Below are 16852 nucleotides of genomic sequence, written 5' to 3'. Positions count from 1 at the left end.
TAGTGTTCCTCATTCAGATGAGCAATGATGATAACAATAACATTTGTTGAATCCCATTCTGTGTCCTATTCTAAGTACTTTACATGCATCTCATTTAATGCAGAGTCTCTTAAGTTGATAATAGTCCAATCCTCATATTAGGGATGAGAAATGGGGGCTCAAGGGGGTGTCTTAGGCCATTCAGCCAATCAGTAGATGGGAATCAAACAGGCAATCTTTTGATGCCCAAACAACTGAGCAACACTGGCCAGGGCAAAGTCTGTTGTGTTTTTGAAGGTGTCCTTGGTTCCCAAGTTTGAATCACTGAAACACTCTATTTGCCCAATTTCATCAACTCATCACTTTTCTTTTCTTTATGGGCTAGAAGCTCCCTTAGGACAGAAACACATCTTATTCACCTCTGGAGTTCATGTTGCAGAGCCTTGACTGGATTAAACACAAATTGGTTGACTGGAAAAACAGTAAGAAGGAAATGGAAATTATTATAGTGGAAAGCAGAAATGGAGACTATATCTCAGCACTAGAACTGTGTTACTAGAAGAATCCATAAAATATAGCAGTGCATCTTGATTTTTGTATGATAATTTAAATTTCAAAACATAACCCAGGGACTTTGGTTTACATAGAAAAATCATTCTAAAATCATTCTTTAATTTCTGCTACTTATCCACAGTAGCTGCTATCATATTCACTCTTCCTTAAGTACCTTGGTTAATTAAGCATGGAATCATTTGAATCCAATAGCCAAAGGGAGTACAATAATATATCAGTTAAATGAGGTTCATCTAAAATTTCAAACAAAATTTCTTGCATGATTTATGATGTTCAATAATTTGACATTTGAAGATGTGAATTTTTCACTTAAGAGGATAGAGAAAACCAGGAAGGAATTGGGTCCACATATTATTGCCTGAGGTGGTCGCAGGGACTGGTGCACAGGAAGTGTTGAAATACTCTAAGCACAGCAGCTATGAAGGGAGCCTCCACACCTGTGTGCATCACTTTTTTTTTTTTCTCAGCAAGAGCACTATTCCTAAGTGAAGGTCAAATCAGCATGACAAACATGGCTGACTTCTGGATCTCAATCCTGCCAGGCAGGAGCAACTTGCTTCTTTGAAATAAAGTCAATCCCACTTGCAGAGACTGTCATTTAATAGCAGGCACACTTGGCAGGTAGAAATTATAAATACATTTGAAATTTTCTCAGCGGGTTTTACCCACCAGGGATTGCTGTGATTTTCAGGATAATTTAAAGATAAGGCAGTAGGTCAGAATAGGAAACGTTAAGGAGGTTAACAAAGAAATGGCAGAATATTCCTTTTTCCTCAAGAAATGAAAGAAGACATATACATACACACACACATACATGCACACACAGGACAGATAACACAGTGTCGCTCTTTCTCTCTCTGAAGCTCTTAAAAAATAATAAAGGCATGAAATAAAGATAAAACCTTCAGGTTTTCAGAATCTTTCCTAAATGGAAAGATGGCTTCATCCCACACTTTGCATGAACATTAAAAAATATATATGGTCTCGGGGATGGAAAAGAACTTGTAGACCAGTCTGTCACTGAACAGACCAAACAAACCACCGATTAAGTGGCATAGTTTCCATTTCAAGTGCAGACGCAGACACAGCAGTCTCCCCCTCCGATTCTATTACCAACACTAATCTCCAAGTTCCTTCTGCAAAAACGTTCCTTATGTGAACACCTCTTTAATAAACTCCCACCCTGTCAGGGGGTGAGGAGATCAAAGGATCTTTGGGGCTGGGATTCTGGAAGGATTATCCCGGACGCACAGTTCTTTTGGTAAAGATACCAGGAAGAGCTAAGTAGTTGTAATGTTATTACATAAATTCCTCTCATTTGATTTTGAACCCAGCTTGCCACGAATGGAAAGAAGGTTGGCTGTATGTGCTGCTAAATTTGTGATACTAACCAACAGCTCTGGAAGGAGGACATGGCCCAGCCAGCGTATGAGTTCAGCACACATGTCTTATGTGGCAGGCGGGAGAAATGACCAGGAAATGGATGCCAAGGCCTTTTGGCGTGACAGAGGGTCACATCCGAGAGGCCATCCTATATTGGGGCTTCCTGTATCGCTGCTGACCACACAGTCCCCTGACTGTACGTGCTAAGATTGACAATAAACTAGTGATAACAAGGAAACAAGGAAGATTTAACTGTCAGAAAACAGGCAGAGCTGTGCTGCTGAAAGGGGAACAAGCTTCTGAAATAGCAAGGCTTCACAAAAGGGAGGGGACAGCTTCTCAGAAAAGAAAACAATCAACACAGTTTGTTGTCTTTAAAGGAGATAGAACAAGACAAAAGCAGGAAGTGCTGTCCTTCCTTCACCCTGCCACATTTTCAATGGAAAGTCAAGTGTGCACATCAATCACAAGAAGGGAGAAGAGGCCGAAGCGATACCATCTTCAATTTTTTTTTGAAGAAAAATACAAAGATCTATCACAAGGAACAGTGTTCCTCATTTTGCTCTTTCGACTAGTCCACACTATGAAGTCATTCCCATTGAAACACCCCTGTGCAGGCCAAGCATGACCCCTCTTTAAACTTGCTGCATGGTTCATGCTCCTTAGCACCTGAGGCAGGCCTTCAGGCTGGAAGGAGAATACTATGCCATAGTTCTCCAGAACAAAGATTCCGGGTCCACATTGCTTAGGTGCTTCTAAGCCTCAAAGGCCCTTGCTTTGCTGTGGTTACAAAGAATATTGAACATACTTGGATAGTTAGAAGTCAAATATTTTTAAAAGAGTTGAGATGATTTGCCAGGGAATTCTAAGAGGATGGATACTAACCATATGCCCTCCAAATTTTGTATAAAACTGAAAACAATGAGAACAAATAATTTATTTGCACTCAATCTTGTCGTTGCACAATTAATTTAATATGTTCTCTGGTGGGCTCAGGCTATGATGTCACTTTCTGGGATAGAAATCAAATTTTGCTAAATTCTATTAAATGAAAATGAAATAATATATGCAGGCTGTCCTGAATTATGGACTTGGTTGGTTATAAAACTTGTTTGCAATTCTGTATTTTGGATACCAAAATACATTTTAAAATAATTAAAAAAATCAATGTTTGAAATAGTGGTTAATCCCAGGCAAAACTGCATACATTTATTTACTCCACAATGAATCTAAAGTATAGTATTATGTTTACAGTGCTACAGAAGTGGTAATGTACAAGAAGAAATAATTATAGCTAACATACATCAATAACTTATAATCGGCCATAAATTAGGCTAAAAGCTTTGCATGTATTATCTCTTTTAATCCTCACAAAAATACTAGGTACAGATGAGGAAACTGAGCCTCAGAATGATATTGTGACCAGCTCTAGATCACACAGTAAGTGCTGAATACAGACTTTGAGGACAGGGAGCTGAACTCCAGAGATGACTCTAAGTGTTAAGAAACTTAGGCCTCTAGCTCCTGCTCGTTGTGGGGGCCTGCACAGGTTACTCAATAACAATGAACCTGTTTTCTCAACTGAAAATTAGAGCTGGACTCACAGATTCTTCCAGCTCCCTTTAGGCTGAACATTCTATTATTCCATTGGCTACATTCCACATGTTATTGCCTTTGACTGAAAATGTATTCAGAGTTTCAAACTGGGATAGATTCAGCATCCTTTCCCCTTACCTGGTGGAAGAGGGAGCTTGTAGGAAGGACTTAGGAGTGGGGGGTGGGAATGCTAGAGGACACATGGAGAAGGGAAAGGGCATAGGGACTGTTAGATGGGGAACCAGGGGCATGTGAGGGTTTGAGTTTCCAGCTGGAGCTCTGTCATTCGTTTCTTTTGCATGCACAGGGAGCCACTGGGAAGTTTCTCTTTCTATATAGGGTTTTGCTCCTTCCAGGACCCTATTCAACAGAACACACAGATAAAACTCCTCTCCTTGTTCTCCTGTCCCTGAAACAAGTACTGCCTAATCCTGCTGAGGTTTTCTGAGTTTTTATCCCCAGTAACCAAAGAAGTGGACAGGAAGTGAAGGGCTTCCTGCCATGTCCACATGCAGCCCCCTTTTTGTTGTTTCTTTCCAATTCAACTTTTGTAGCAAAAGACTAAGATGTTGGGATAAATAAAGGATTGAAGGAAAAATCTATCAAATTTTAGGGGGAAAAATTTAGACTCCAAGTTTCTTCAGCATTTCTCTTTAGGAAAGGTAAGGAGCTTCAGCAAGGAGATGAGATAGAAATTTCAAATTCTGTCTTCCAAAATGCTTGGATATAGAAGAGTCAAATAGAGGAAAGGAGGTGGGGAGTGCTGTCTTTGTGGTTTATGCCACTAGTTCTTCTTCCTTTTCCTATTTCCCTAGAAGAATGTATAAGATGATGGGAAAGAGAAGGAATAATTGAAAGGAAACTCCATGCCACAAAAATCATGCTGGAAAGGAAGTCCTCTGGCCAGTAATAATGAGCATTAATATACGAGAGAGGTGATTCAGCAAGGCTGTCTATTCAAACATAACTCATGTTTAGGCTCAGAGTACATATCATAAAGGTTATCTAGTCTGATCACCTTATCAATGTGCGGATTTTTCCTGAGAGCACCTTAGGCAGATGGTGAGGCAGGCTCTGTTCCAATATCCTATATAGCCCATTTCCTTCTTGGACAGCTCCAATAGTTAGAAAGTTCTTGGAACATTATCACTTCCAACTACTTGTTTTGGTGCAAACTCAATAAGGGCAAAAATGAGTTTTATTTTTGCATCCCCAGAACCTCCTATTTAGTGCACAGCAGATGCTCAATAAATTATTAACTTAATGCAAAAGTAAATTAATGAATATAAACTAAAGAAATAGATTAAGACTACTTTCTAATCTATACAATGACTCTTTACATATCTGATAACAATTATGATGTGTCCTGAACTTTCTCTTTCTCAAGCTAACTACCCTCAATTTTCTCAACTAGCCCTCTGTTGATCTAACTCTGGGGACTTATTATATTACCCATATGTGCTTTTGTAATTTCTTATATAGATTCAAAGGAAATAAAATAAAAACCAAGAGGTAATAAAAAATCCTCTTATCACATCTATTCCTCTTTGTTATTAGCCATAAAAAGTCCTTTGAAGATTCTATATAGCCTTCTCAAATATTTCAATAATAAAATATATAATTTTTGTTTATTGTAAAAAAGTGAGAAAATAAAATTCTCATAATTCAAGCTATTCAGGTACATCTCCTTTCAGTTATTTTTAAAAAAGATTTTAAAATGTAATTTGATCATACGACATAGATCATTTTATACCCTGCTCTTTAACTTAACAATATACTATAAACGTTTTCTCATGTTATTATCAATTCTTCACTGAGACTATTTAAAGGTCTTATATTTCCTTAGAAGCTATCCAGTTATTTACCCAACCAATACCTTATGGTTGTACAGAACACAATATATCACTATAATAAATAGGACTTAGGAAAAAAATATATGTCCACGAATTTTCCCCACATAGTTGCTAATCAGTTTAGGAGAGATTATCAGAAGTATAGTTCGAAAGGTCAAAAGGTATACATTTTTAATAAGACTTTTGAAATACTCTCTCTCTAGCTACCTTTCCCAGCCCTCAAGACTAGGTTAAATTCCCTTGTTATATGTTACTGCAGCACTGAGCAGTCTTCTGCATCACCATTTTGAATATCTTATTACATTTGTATTTCCTTTTAGACTGCAAACTGCAGTAAGGCAGGGCCATTGACATTTTTGTGATCTGTGTTTTGCATAAGGCCCACCGCATAGCTCATACTCAATGTATATTTTACTCAGCTGGGTATTGTCAAATTGCTTCCTTAAAAGGGTCTTGTGCACCAGTAAGCAACATTTATCCAACTCCTTGCATCAACATCCTAAAACTGAGATACCCCAAGTGCAGCAGTGCACTCCTGGTGTGAAGGAAGCCTGGGGCTTAGATGTCCTCCTTCAGATGTTAGGAGTTTACTGAGTTCAGTAAGCTCTGCCTGAACATTACCAGCTCTCGGGGCAGAAAGGCTCCTTCTTGGCGGGCGATGACCAGAGACGCTGTCTCTCCCTGCTTGGTGCTCCTCAGCATGGCCACCAGCTCTTCCTGAGTTCGGCCAGTGACATCTCTGCCATTCACCTGATGAGGACAATCACAGGAACCATCACAATTACAACACTTGCCATCTCCTTCTACCCTAATTGGTGTTTGAAAGTAAGCAGCAAATGGACTTCCCACGATCCACGAAGATCTGAAGTCATAAGTAGTGAACACATGGGCCCAAACCAACCATGTTTAAAATAACAATAACACACCAACCATCACTCATTAAGGTGTTGGACAGCCTCAGAGAGTCAGTAATTAATAAGAGCAGTTTCTCCTAAGACTTCACATTCTTATGAGGAGAAAATCAAACTGAAAGATACCAGAGAATGATTCTTTAAGTAAGAAAAAAGTGTATTTCAAATGCTTAGCTGGCACCATTTTCTGCCTCATGCAGGAAGCAGAAATGAACTATTATCACATGGCAAATCCCTCTGGGCACAGGAGTCTTTTATTAACATTCTATAGCGTTCTACATGTTTGGAAAATTACAGTCATCAGGTCATCATAGATTATTGGGAATTCTCATTTGCAGCTGTGTTGTCATTCAGCACATCTTCTTTCATGATCTAGAACTGCCTACAGAGCTATGTAGTGTTGCTTCTATGCCATGAGGAAGTTAAACGGAACCAGCAGTTTCAATGAAGCTGATTTCTTGAAAGGTAAGCTGACAATATATATTTGCCAAGGAGTTGAGGAGATGATTCTATCAGACAAAATTAAATGAGAGGGAAAAAAAAAGCCTCTTGCATTGGGTAATTCCAAATTCTTCTCTAGAGGCATAGATCAACCCAAGACAGGCTGCCCCATTTTTGAAAGAAGTTTAAAGAAATTGTTACCAGGGCTTGGGTGTAACTTTGAAAATCTTACCCCTAATTAAAGGAACTCTTAGATTTGATCCAAATTCCCCAGGGACCCTAAGAGGTGAAAGTAAGACAAAGAAGACAGAGAAAAGCTTTCAGGGTAACTTGTCCCAGTATCACTGGCCTCATTGGGGGCTTACTAAGTTAGGCTGCTTATTAACGAGTTTTATAATTAAAGTCTTTATCTTGTATTTCAGTAATGATTTTCAATATGTTATATTCAAAATGTAAGTGTTAATACATATGTTTATGTACTTACTTAAACATCAAGAAATACTTTATTGAAGCTATTAATTTCAATTCTTACCTCCAAAATTCTGTCCCCGGATTGCAGACGGCCGTCTTTTATTGCTGCTCCCTTTGGTAAAATGTTTTTCACAAAAATGGGACCAGGACCATGTATGGAAGAGTCTCTGGTGACCACAGTGAAACCAAGTCCTTCCGGGCCTAGTGAATAAGACCAGGAAAACGCAGGGTCACCGTAAGAGGAATAATATTATATTCAATCCTACACTAAAATCTACCTAATTTAGACTCATGTAGAACAAGTGAAATAGTTACATTCCAGCAAATATTTTAAATAAGTTTCAGGTGTTCTAGTTTCAAATACAGATTGTAGTTTCTGACAGGCTATGATGTCATCAAAGCGGATTTAGGGCCAAGTGCAGACGTGTAACACCTTTGTTTATTAAGGCCCTAGAGGAAATGCCACATGTTGTCCACACACCTGGGAGATTGAATTCTCAGTTAACCATTAGAAGCAAAGGACCCTGGGACATGAGTTCTGCCAGCATTCAGTCAGTGGGGTCCCCTGTGGCCCCCTTTACGTGCATCTGTCCCTTGTACGCTGCATCCCACTGTCCCTTCACTCACTCTTGCTGCTCCTGTCCCGCTCCCTTGCATCTTCAAGCTCTCGGTAAGGATATGGTTTTTCACTCTATCTAAAGGTATGCTCAGATTTCTCTATCGTAAAGAGTCCTTACTTCAGTCTTACTGCTTCTTCAGTCTTCCATCACCAGTGACCTACCTGTGAGCATACCCAATAATTCTTCCTATTCTTAATTTTTCCCATTCTCTAGTGTTGACATTTTTTAGCAATCATTTTCTTGAAATTAACTCTCCCCTTGGTCTCTGTATCTTTATTTTTTGATTATTTTCCTACCACTCTGACCATATCATATCTGTCATTCTCTCTCTTACCCACTGTTCTCCCATAGCAATAGATGTCCTCCAAGGACCTGTCCTGGAACCATTTTTCCTCCAGACCCAGCTCCTGGCTCAAACTATCTTCTCTCTATAAATGACACCTAAATGTCGTTGTTTGGCTCTAATCTCTCTGGTGTCGGCATTCTAGAAATCACCATGCACATACTTTCACCAGCTCTTCAAACGTCACTATGAACCTGTTCTCTGATCCAGATCCTGACCTTTTCAAACATACTCATCTACATAAATTTATAATTTCTAGAAATGGCATCTCCATCGTGCAAGTTACTCTAGCTGAAACTCTCAGCAATAACTGTAATTCCTCTCTCTCGTCCCTCCTACATCCAGGCAGCTACTAAGGCATACACATTATATCTGAACACATGCAATGCACCCTTTGCTGAGCCTTTGTTGTTTGGCCTCTTCTTTGGTGTATCTTTTCGCTGTCAGATTAATCTTCCCAAAGTACAACTGTGATGTTATATTCTTTATTTTTACAATCAAGGCTTTCTGATGGATTTTTTAAGGCCACATTCTACTTTTGATTCATCTATCCTCAAAGCACACAGCCTTATATCTATACACAGTTGGGTAATTTGTACGAAAAGCACAAATTGTGCATTTATATAAAAAGCCCAATTGCTAAGCACACTGGTCTGTTTGTGCCTCTCAGTCAATACATTTTCTTTCTAGTATAGAATTCTTACAGGGGGAGGCAATTTTGACCAAAGGATCTTTCAGAATAATCTCTATTAAAGGTACATGCTTTTTGCTTTGAATGTATGTTAACAAGCATTCTAAAACTACTTTATGACCATTAAATTACCTGCTAATTTAGACAAGAATCTATGAGATCTTAGTTTCTTTTGAATTGAGTCTTGAAAATCACATATTATTGCAGAAGTCTGCAGTGGGGGAAGGGAAGTTACAAAATAAACAAAGGCACGGAAATGCATGAATGCTTATGTTTATGATAATATTGCATACATATGTATGTACACCCATGATCTAGTCTCATTGATCTGCATTTGAAATGGATAGGAGGATTGAAAAAGATGAATAAAAAGTTAGACATGCCTTTGAAATTAAGTATATTTTTAAAAATTGCTTGCAATGTTGAATTAATGATATGACTAATTGTCACATGTTTGGTTTCTGAGGAGTAAATTTTTTTTTGGTCCAAAACTATGTTAGAGAACCAAAAACATATGTTTTTTTGAGCTTGGCCTAAGGTTGTTTCAAAAATCATGAATCTTGCTCAAAACAGGAACAATTGAATTTTAGTGTCTATTTAGTATTAACTTGTGTTACAGTATTGCTCTGTCTCTATCAAGTTTGCAATGATTCTCTCCATTCCCCAGCATGTCTATTATTTTCTTGTTTAAAATAATTTACACTCTTCACAAGAAGAGATGAATAAGAAAGTACTACAGTTTTCAGAAATGTGTTACCTAAGTATACACTTAAATCCATTCTTTGATACAATTAAATGAAGGGAGAATTAACGAAATTAGCCTTAATGCATTTCTCTTAACCAATTTTATACGTTACAATAATAGAACGCTATTAAGCATAATTTAATAATTACCTTTCTTAAGGTCAATCTTAATTTTCTTTGCATTTTTCTTGCTGCCAAACCCCATGAGAGGGGAGAGTGAGGGAGAGGATGGCTTTCTCCCTATTCTTGGGACTCGGGGGCTCTTGCTTTGCTGCAGGGAAGGTGACCCATCTTCTTCGGGGCTGCTTGTTCCTGTGAGACTCACGGTCTTTATTCCTGATCTTGGGTGGACAGGTGGTGGTGGCTTTGTTCTCGAAACACCATCGTTGTTACCAAAAATGTTCAGAGGTCCAATGACTGATTTTTCGTACTGCTCACGGTTTTGAGGGGGGAGCACGTGGAGGAGGACACAGGGAGCTTTCATTGCCTGGCGGAAGACGTCTTGAGCCCTTGAAGGAGAGTTAGGAAACATGTAAGGAAACGTGGAAAGAACCGAGGTTAGCAATGCCATCTCTAAAGCATGCCAGCGTCACAGTGATGGGAGCAGCACAGCATAAGCATAGGAGATGCTATCACTACTCGACGAGCTTGACTTTGCTAACTGAATACTAGTTACCACTCATGTCCTGCCCATTAGGTGCCCTTTACTAGGCTACACATGCATTAGTCTCTCAATCTTCTTTTTTTTTTAAGAATATATTTTTATTGATTCCAGAAACAGCAAGGGAGAGATAGAAACATCGACGAGAAACAATCATCCATTGGATGCCTCCTGCATACCCCCAACTGGGGATCGAGCCCACAATCTGGGGATGTGCCTTGACCAGGAATTGAACCGTGACCTCCTGGTTCATAGGTCCATGCTCAACCACTGAGCCATACCAGCTGGGCAAGTCTCTCAATCTTCTTAATGACCATATTAGCTCAGTAAAATTAGCTCTCATTTTACAAAAATGAAAAAAATTGAGGCCCAGAGAGATTAAGTAACTTGTCTAGAAAACCACAGCTTTTAAGCATTTCTAAAACAATGCAGTAATGATTACTGAAGTAAATATCAAAGCAAGCTTTAAGTTTAGATGGGAAAAAATCATTTTGTATATTGATCAGATTATCAATTAATTCCCTTTTAGGACTTCATTCTAAAGTATGGGTGTTCTGTAACATGAGTTGCGTTCCCAAAGTTCAGTTTTGACACAAACGTTTCCTCATAGAGACATCTGGTAGGTGTGCGGGCTGAGCCGGATGTCATAGTGGGTTGTTAATCCCATATGCACCCTCCTGTTTATTCTGGTCACTCTGTTGTCGACTACCTACAGTTTTTACTTTTTTGTCTTAGCACTTTATATTTCTCCTCAAATTTCTGACTACTTTTGCTTCTTCTTCTTCCTTAAGCCTTATGAAGAGGTAACATTACTCCCTTTCCTAGCCTTTCTTGCCAGTGAGACACAGTGAAGGCGTAGAGAAAAGCTGGATTATCTGGGAGGCAGAGACTTTTTTGTTCTCCCATTTCTCTTTCCTATTTTTTGAAACTCAGAAGTGATGGAGGGAACTCCTGCAGCCATCCTGTGAGCCTGACACAGCTGAAAGGTGGCAGCCACACAAGAAGAATGGTAAAGCAGAAAGAGGGAAGACGCCTGCTACACTGATGATGGTGGACCCACCACATCAATGCTAGACTGCCACCTCCATACTTTTTTTCCTTAGAAAAAATAAATGTTAATCTTGTATGAGCTACTTTTATTTCAGGCCTCTGTTACCAGCAGCCACATCAAATAATAATGAATCATAATTCCCACTGCCTTCTGTGCCCCCTCATCTTTCTGAAGCGCTGAATTGCCCATGTGGGTAGTGGAGGAGTGAGAAGACTGCATATGACAACCCCACTCTCCTGGCCAGTTCCTTGATCAGGAGTCAGTTTCTGTTCTCAACTAACTACATACTAAATTTTTATGAGCCCCAATTTACACCTCTAAAAAAATAGAGATCATAATGTCTGTCTTACATACTTATCAAGTCCTTATGAAAGACAGTAATATCATTATTAATAATGACTATAATTTTATCTATTATTCATTATTTTCAAAAATAGGTAATTAAGGTTTCCTTTTCTTCCACACTTAAACCTGATGCTCCCTAAACCCACAACCACTGGCCCCTTCCCTCCACAGACTATACTGACAACTAATGGCCACAGGGAAGACATATTATGAGTTATTTTGGTCAGAAACAAGAGGTTGGTGATGATTACTAGGAAGTATTCATCACACTTTTCTTCTTGCTGCAGAATCCCAAGGCAAGGCCAACATACATTTAAAAAATACATGCAGCCCTAGCTGGTTTGGCTCAGTGGATAGAGTGTTGGCCTGTGGACTGAAGGGTCCCAGGTTCGATTCTGGTGAAGGATACATGCCTGGGTTGTGGGCTCGATCCCCAGTAGGAGGCATGCAGGAGGCAGCTGATCAATGATTCTCTCTCATCATTGATGTTTCTATCTCTCTTTCCCTCTCCATTCCTCTCTGAAATCAGTAAATATGTATTAAAAATAATAATAATAAAAAAATACATGCAGGCTGCTACATCTTCTAAATCTTTGGTCAACAAACCTATTCCCATCACATTTTCATTCACAGAGAAATGATTTCTTGGGGGAGAGTCTTTTAGTCCCCTCCCCGCTTTGTTTCTATTATTCAGTGAGTCCTCACAGACATCACTCACAGATATTTAGTTGAAGGAAGACTGCTGATACCAAGTAAGTTAATTAATAAGCTGAACTAACAGTCTGTGAAAAGAGTCATTAAATACCAGTTTAACTGACCCATATCCCAGGAAAAACAAACCCATCTATAGATGCCCCAGAAAGACAACCAGCTGGGAAGGCTTGCTCCATTCCACGGTTTACCATTCATTCCTGGGGCTGCCGGGGGCCTTTGAGTATGCTGAAATATAAGCTGCAATTAAAAATGGGTAGTCTAGGGTCCTTCAAAGGGAACTGACGGAAATTTTACCTAGAATTTTGATCATAATGAGCTCAGCAATGATTGTAAACATTCTAGGCATCATATAGTATATAAAACAATGAAAAGAATGCTTACTGAACAAAGGTTTTGTCTGCGAGGTCCACGTGGTTGATCTTTACAATGCACTCATTCTCCTGAAACAGTCCTTCCCGCTTGGACCTGCTGTTTTCTTCAATGCCGCGGATGAAGAGTCCGAGAATCCTAAATGCAAAATTTAGGTTGAAGCGCAACTACTGAATAATAATATGCTCATTATTTCTCCACTTGCAACTATTCAGAAATAAGTACTGATTTTATTTATGGGGGAAAAAAGGATGCTTTATATTCAGTGAAAAAAAAGGACTAAAAACACAACTCACTCAAAAGAGAAAAATCCCTTCAAGACAAATAGACATAAATGCCTACCCAGGGCACATGAACCTACAGTCCCATTTCCAGTGCTTGTAGGAAACTTAGAAAGGGCTCGGGTGGCTAAGTGCAGCTGAGGATACAACAGGCTGGTGGTTTGGAGGAGGGCATCACAGCTGACCGCAATACGCAGTTCGTGCCAAGGGGGCAACTTGATGGTTAGTAACAGGAGAGGATGAGCTATTCACTGTAATGTTTTTGCAGTCTTACTGCCTGTTTCAATAATTTGCATCTTAAAAAGTCAACATTTAAGCACAGATCTTATTGCTCCATTTAGAAGGAAGTTTGGTCCCATTTGTTAATGGAATCAAACATGTGCTGAGTGTCTTCTATGTGCTCAGGAAGGAGGCGTATGAGACAAGGTTGTAGGGCCAGGGCAAATGGTCAGCACATGCTTAGAGCAAAACAGAAATTAAAAGTCTGGACACATCAATAAGCCTAGATCCTTCACAGAAGGATGTGGGGAGAAAGTGGGATGAAACTGGGTCAGAAGAATGAGTAGAATTTGGAGAGGAGAGAGAGAACCGACAAGAAGGCAGGATAAACGCTGTGTGTTTGTGTAAGCTGGCCTTGTGTGAGGAGCAGTGTGGGAGCTAACACTGGGTGGGGCGGCCAGTGGAGGGGCCTTGAATACTTTCCAATGGACTTAACCTGATAGGGTTGGAGTGGCACCCGCACCCCCACACACCGCTTCGGAGCAAGGCAGTGGTGCGCGGAAGGCAGGGCTTTGGGAAGAGGTGCCTGAAATTTCAACCAATCTGGATTCAGAGAGGATACCTGGTGGCTCCTGGTGCTTTGTGGTTGTGGCTTAAAGTCAGGAAGGGAGGGAACTGGAAAAGAAAGGAACGGGAAAGAACTACAGCAATAGAAAGATAGGGATTGAATTTTATATATATACTAGAGGCCCGGTGCACGGATTTGTGCATCGGTGGGGTCCCTCAGCATGGCCTGCAGGGATCGAGCTGAAATCAGCATCCAATATCTCCAAGGAATGTAGTAGTGTGCGGAGTGGCAGGTGGCCGGGGAGGAACTGCTCCTGCTCATCCTGGTCATTTGAGTGGGGATCCGCTGTGGGAGTGCACTGACCACCAGGGGGCAGCTCCTGCATTGAGCATCTGCATTGAGTGTCTGCCCCTGGTGGTCAGTGTGCCTCATAGTGACCGGTTGATCGGTCACTTAGGCTTTTATATATATAGACTAGAGGCCTGGTACACGAATTCATACACGAGTGGGGTCCAACCAGCCCGCCCAGATGGGAGCCCATTGGACTGGGCCGGCAGGGGGGAAGGGCCGTCGGTGGTTGGCCAAATGGCCTCACCCACAATCAGGTGTTGGGGGCCGATCAGGGGCTGGGCTGGCTGGGGAGGGAGGGCGATCAGGGCCCGGATAAGGCTGGTTGGCTGCCTCAGTGCGCGTCATAGCCATCGGTCATTCTGGTTGTTCTGGTCATTCCGCTGTTCTGGTCGCTGGGCTTTTATATATATCTATATCTATATCTATATATCTATATAGATATATAGATATAGATATGTGTGTGTGTAAATCTATTACATATCAGTAGTAACTACATAGAAAACTAGAAGATATTAAATTCATGTCTATTATAGATATTTCTCTTTTGAGGGTTTCCCTGCTCCTTGTGGCATGTCAGGGTAACTAGCTGTAGCCCAGAGTGAGAAAGACCTTCTCCACAAGGAATTTTCTGGGTGTGGCGAAGCTGCCATCTCCTCTTCCCCGGTCCTCTTGTTTTTCTTTGTCATCTCCTATAGGGGCCTTGAGGGCTATTATACAGCCCCTCTGTATTACATCTCAAATCTAAATAAGATATGAGCACACTTTATGGGTGAATAATAGGGTCAGCCATGGACAACGGGCTGCCACTAATAAAAATGGAGGAGAAAACCCATCTTCCTGTTTGGAACAGCCACAAAGTGGAGCCTCTGGCGCCAGGGCCTCAGCTGGCTGAATGAGCACATGTCATCCTGAGATGGCAGCAGCAGAAGCACAGCAGTGACACTGAGATCTCTGCTGCAAACATATTGGATGGATTCAGTATGCGGATGCGAGAGACCTGCAAACAGTCATACCACCCGTTCACGGAAGGCCCAGGGTCACAGGCCCAGTGTGTGGTGAGGTGTTACGCTTCACTCCCTAGTTCCAGAAGGTTAGTAATTTAACCTCATTCTGTGCGGAGGAGGACAGGGGCCAAGGTTGCTATTTGATAAAGGATCTGAGATTCAAATGAATATCTTTAAGGCACTAATCCTACCTTAATCTAACATAATATTAAAAGTTGAACTCCTGGACATGCAAAAATATAAAAGTAAAGAAATAGAACAAACTAGTGATTCTTTCCTAAATTCAACAACTCTCGGAGTGTTCACATGTTGGAGTTTTGTTATGGTGGACTCACAATAACACGATCCATTAGGAGACTCACATGTGGTTCTAAACTAGTTTATGTAAGTGATATTTTTTTAACAAGCATTCAAGTCTTCCTTTAATTTAATTCGGTACATCATCAGTCATGTAATGCTACTCCGTAGGATTTAATTTCACATTTTGGGAGATGAATTAATTCTTTCAGGCCACTGGGTTGCAATTTAGCTGGCATTTTACAGCTGGAGCATGCTATGTGACCCTTGCTGATCTAAATAACCCAACTCTCCATGAAAAATTTATTGACAGTATAAGCCCAACTCTAAAAGCCATGTGTCAGAGGTAATTTTGGTAAAATGTAAAACTGACTGATTTTATGAGTTTGGTCCCTGGCAAACCATTCCTGCCTCTCTGTTCCTTGGAAGGAATGGATTCCTCCAGTTTGATTTCATGCAGAGTATGAGAGACTCAGAAAAGAATCCCTCATAATCCACTTTGCCCCACACTGGTGGGCTGCATTAGCTGTCTCATTTGAGACCAAGACTCTCAGGATATAATGATTAATGCTGTCGAGGAGTTATAAGCTGAGATAAACAGGTTAATTTGCATTAATGAGCAGTGATAAAGGAGGCTGAAATCCATAGTCCCGAAGAATCAGAGGGGTAGCAATTCCTTCTTGGTCTTCTGAGAATCATTTAGGCACTAACCCACCCTCTCCCTGGCCGCCTTACATGCTTCCCACTGTATCACACGGCCTCCACCACGCTCCCAGCTTAGCATTTTGATCTAAACATCAGTTCTTCTCACATTGTGTCTCTCTTTACCTGTCCCTTCCTTCTTCTCTCTCATATTTAGCTGTCCTTCCTATGAAACTGAGCTACAGTATTTTTATTTACTAAAAATCAAAGATATTCAATGACTTTAATTATAAAACAAAACCACATTGATTTTAAAAAAAATAAAATTACATTGTTTTTTACCTGCCAAAACTCAGTTTTTATATATATATTTGTTTGTTTGTGTTTTACTGTGCAAGCCAATAGCCCTCCATACAAGCAGCATTTAGCACCCTGTGCTGTGATAGCTAATGAATCCATTGAGAGTTTATCTAATACAACAGCCACTATATTGTACTCAGGGTGTTCTAGCTTAGATTAGGTTTCTAATTCAACAACAGGTGTGGCAGTATTTTTCTAAAAAAAAAAAAAAATTGGAGGCAAAGCCAATTACAGTAGCCCTAGTAAATAATTAAATGTAAATTCTAATTTAAAATAATGACACAAACCAATAAATGGAAGGAAATTAAGAACTAAGTATACCACTCTGACCTTAGCTCACCCCACCCCCTCTCACACAGTGAAACCATATGGCATTATGAAGTCA

The 16852-nt window shown here is 40.2% G+C and overlaps 1 protein-coding gene across 1 annotated transcript in view; it reads right to left on the bottom strand.

Moving 5' to 3' along the window:
- The window catches only part of PARD3B (par-3 family cell polarity regulator beta), an 812619-nt gene that overhangs the window by 406187 nt on the left and 389580 nt on the right, over positions 1–16852 (bottom strand). The window contains exons 7-10 of the mRNA XM_023760488.1: positions 12758–12883; positions 9756–10114; positions 7269–7408; positions 6006–6134 (exon numbers count right to left, since the gene is read on the bottom strand). Coding sequence (XP_023616256.1) covers positions 6006–6134; positions 7269–7408; positions 9756–10114; positions 12758–12883 — 754 coding nt within the window. The remainder of the gene's footprint in view (positions 1–6005; positions 6135–7268; positions 7409–9755; positions 10115–12757; positions 12884–16852) is intronic.

The sequence above is a fragment of the Myotis lucifugus genome, unplaced genomic scaffold (assembly GCF_000147115.1).
Source record: "Myotis lucifugus unplaced genomic scaffold, Myoluc2.0 scaffold_3, whole genome shotgun sequence".
Taxonomy (NCBI): Eukaryota; Metazoa; Chordata; class Mammalia; order Chiroptera; family Vespertilionidae; genus Myotis; species Myotis lucifugus.
The sequence above is the reverse complement of the archived record's forward strand: the minus strand, read 5'-3'. Positions and strand labels throughout refer to the sequence as shown.